The following is a 2,686-nucleotide window of genomic DNA, read 5'->3' on the forward strand; positions in this document are numbered from 1 at the left end:
GTGGGATCGCCACAGTGCTATTTTTATGGTCAACCCTTTTTCATATGAAATGCTGGTTTGTTGAGGTTGAATGATCGCAGCAAAACATCGAGCACCACCACTACATGATGGATTTCCGTTGAGTTACCAGCGCCTCTGATGTGTCCGCTCCACTGCGATCGCTTTGGTGCATTTGTGTACGTGAAATCTTGTTCAAACTGAGGGAGATCCAAACCCGTAAGTGATTGATTTTGATGTCTGGCGTGATGCATGTACGTGATTAGTTAGTTTACCATTGCTAAACTTTTTATCAATTGATAATAAATAGTTAAAATAGTATTTTCATATGAATACAAAGAAGCGTTGACTCTTCCTTGATCGAATGGTCCAAAAAATTGAAAATCCATCCAGAAACGGCTGAGTTGTTAAAGTTTAAAGTCTATCATATTTTCGTGACGGTCCCGATTTTCGCAATCGTAAAGAGTACCCAATATAGAAAAGACAGACGTAGTCCTACTTCAAAATCGTTTTCGTGAATGCTGGGAGCATTTCAAGCTGAACACTCTTGGAAAAATAATTCTGTCCATCAAACAACAAATTTTTGAAGTAATTCTAGAGAATGACTCCTACTGTCATCACAAAGTTCTTTATCATGAATTTTAAGATGGTTTTGCCAAAATATTACCAAATATTCATGAAAAGCTAAAGTGGTGCTATTTTTAATCTGCACTTTTTTCATGAATTTTCAGCTTAAATTTAAATAGTCCGCCTTAATATCAATGTAATGTACTGAAAATTGGAACAGAATCACTTACATTCTGAACTGAAAATACCATAATCTGTCTATATAGGAAAATGTTAGTAAAAACCTGATGGTGCTATTTTATTCATTCAGTGTAAACGACGCCATTTTTTTATTTATTAAAACAATTGTCATGCTGGAAGATGGGTAACCAAATCTAATCAAAACCTGTCCATGGGGTATTATGACAGCCCTTGGTTACTTGTGTATGGACGTCTTAATTACTTCGGTTTAATTTTTATATTTTCAACAAGAAGCAAACTGATAAATTCACTTAATCTTTTGAGATGCATGACTATAGCCGGTCTGTTTTAACCCTTATACAAAAGAAGCATATTTTATGTTGAACGGGAAGCCTGAAAGATATGCAATCCGGTGGTGCTCAATAGTGTCCCGCTGCGTTTCGCTACTGTCATCCCCAGCTGTGTACATTATAGTGCAATACTCTGCACCAACCAGAGAGAGATAATGGGGCTTATGCCATACTAGTGCGAAAGAAGGAATCCTTTTTCCATCATCACTCAATCGTGGTAAGTCTTGCGTCCAAACGCCAAACATAGGGGCCTGTTTGGTTGGCATAAAATTGACTCATCCGTCGTGGGTTTCCCAAAGTGTAAACATTTATTTTCCGCTCTAACACACGACGACATCACAAGTTTCGTAAATTTCGCTACAAGGTACGTTGATAGAAAAATAGTTGTGCAACATTGAGCCCCACTTAAAACGGGAAGCGTTCCTAAATATTGGCCTTGTGCTACACTAAACGGTACCGTACGAGTAACAGTCGCACAGTGCTGCTAGCTACTGGGTTGCCACGTGGTTTCGTTCCATATCGGCAGAGCAGCACCTTCTTGAAGGCATCCGAATGCCTTGTTGAAAATCGTGTAGAAAATCGGTGACCATGCTACTGGCGTCCGAGCCAGGTAACGAATTCGAACACCCAGTGGTTGATGCTGTCCTCGCACTCTTGCACACGCTCGGGCAGATTCAGCACGAAGAACGGAGCCACAGTATCACAAAGGTGAAGAACACCACCCCAGCACCTTGGTCGCTTTCTGTTCCAAGAGAATTATGCGCCCATGCCTCGAGGAGTTCCGTGAAATGACGCCAGAGTTTCTCGAGTGATGGGACCGAATGGTGGCTTGCCTTTGGATTAGACACGGACGAACTGTTCTTCTTTGGTGCTCCAGAAACAACGATTGACGGCGTACTTTCGTTATGATGCCTTAGCGTAGCTGATCGACGCAAAGAAGCGCTAGCGACGTTTGGCTTCGTCGGAGTCAACAGCAGCGATGTACGAGCTCCTCCGAAACTGGACCTCGTCTTTGATGCCGACGGAGTCCCACGTCACCACTGACACTTTTCAGGTGATTGTCTTCTTGTTTGGAGACACCACGGACGATGCCGGTAGAGTTGACAGACTACTGAAGTCGATCTCGTAGGCTGCGAGGAGATTGAAATATTCAGATCTGGGTATCGAAGTTCGAGATTGAGCAAAATTCGAGGTGGTTTGAAATCTTTATCTCGGCAGGTCTAATTCCCTCGAATTGCTGCTTGGCAACTTTCGCAAAATATGGACACTTGCACGGTGGTGGAGCTTGAGCGGATTCAAGACGTTCCTTCGCTATTTTCGCTATAGCTACGATGCTGTCATCGTTCTCCGTCATTGCCTGGGTAACCTCATCGTCGTGTGTCTGCGCGAGGCTTCTTTGCAACGTTTCAGTGCCTCCTGGAGGAAGAACTCTCGACTGTGATGTCGGCGTCGAAGCCTCCGGTGGAACCAACGCGAAGGGAAGACTCTTGAAACGTTTGCGCACCGCTATCGAGGGTGGCGTTGTCGAATTGCGTCGGTTGATCACGCGGATGTTGAACTGCGCCGTTTCTTCAGTGGTGGTGGTGGTTTTG

The 2,686-nt window shown here is 43.7% G+C and overlaps 1 protein-coding gene across 1 annotated transcript in view; it reads right to left on the reverse strand.

Moving 5' to 3' along the window:
- Positions 1 to 1,685: 1,685 nt before the first annotated feature.
- Positions 1,686 to 2,686, reverse strand: part of LOC134221957 (muscarinic acetylcholine receptor gar-3-like) — a 338,661-nt gene continuing 337,660 nt past the window's right edge. The window contains 1 exon segment of the mRNA XM_062701120.1: positions 1,686 to 1,836. Coding sequence (XP_062557104.1) covers positions 1,686 to 1,836 — 151 coding nt within the window.

The sequence above is a fragment of the Armigeres subalbatus genome, chromosome 3, assembly GCF_024139115.2.
Source record: "Armigeres subalbatus isolate Guangzhou_Male chromosome 3, GZ_Asu_2, whole genome shotgun sequence".
NCBI lineage: Eukaryota > Metazoa > Arthropoda > Insecta > Diptera > Culicidae > Armigeres > Armigeres subalbatus.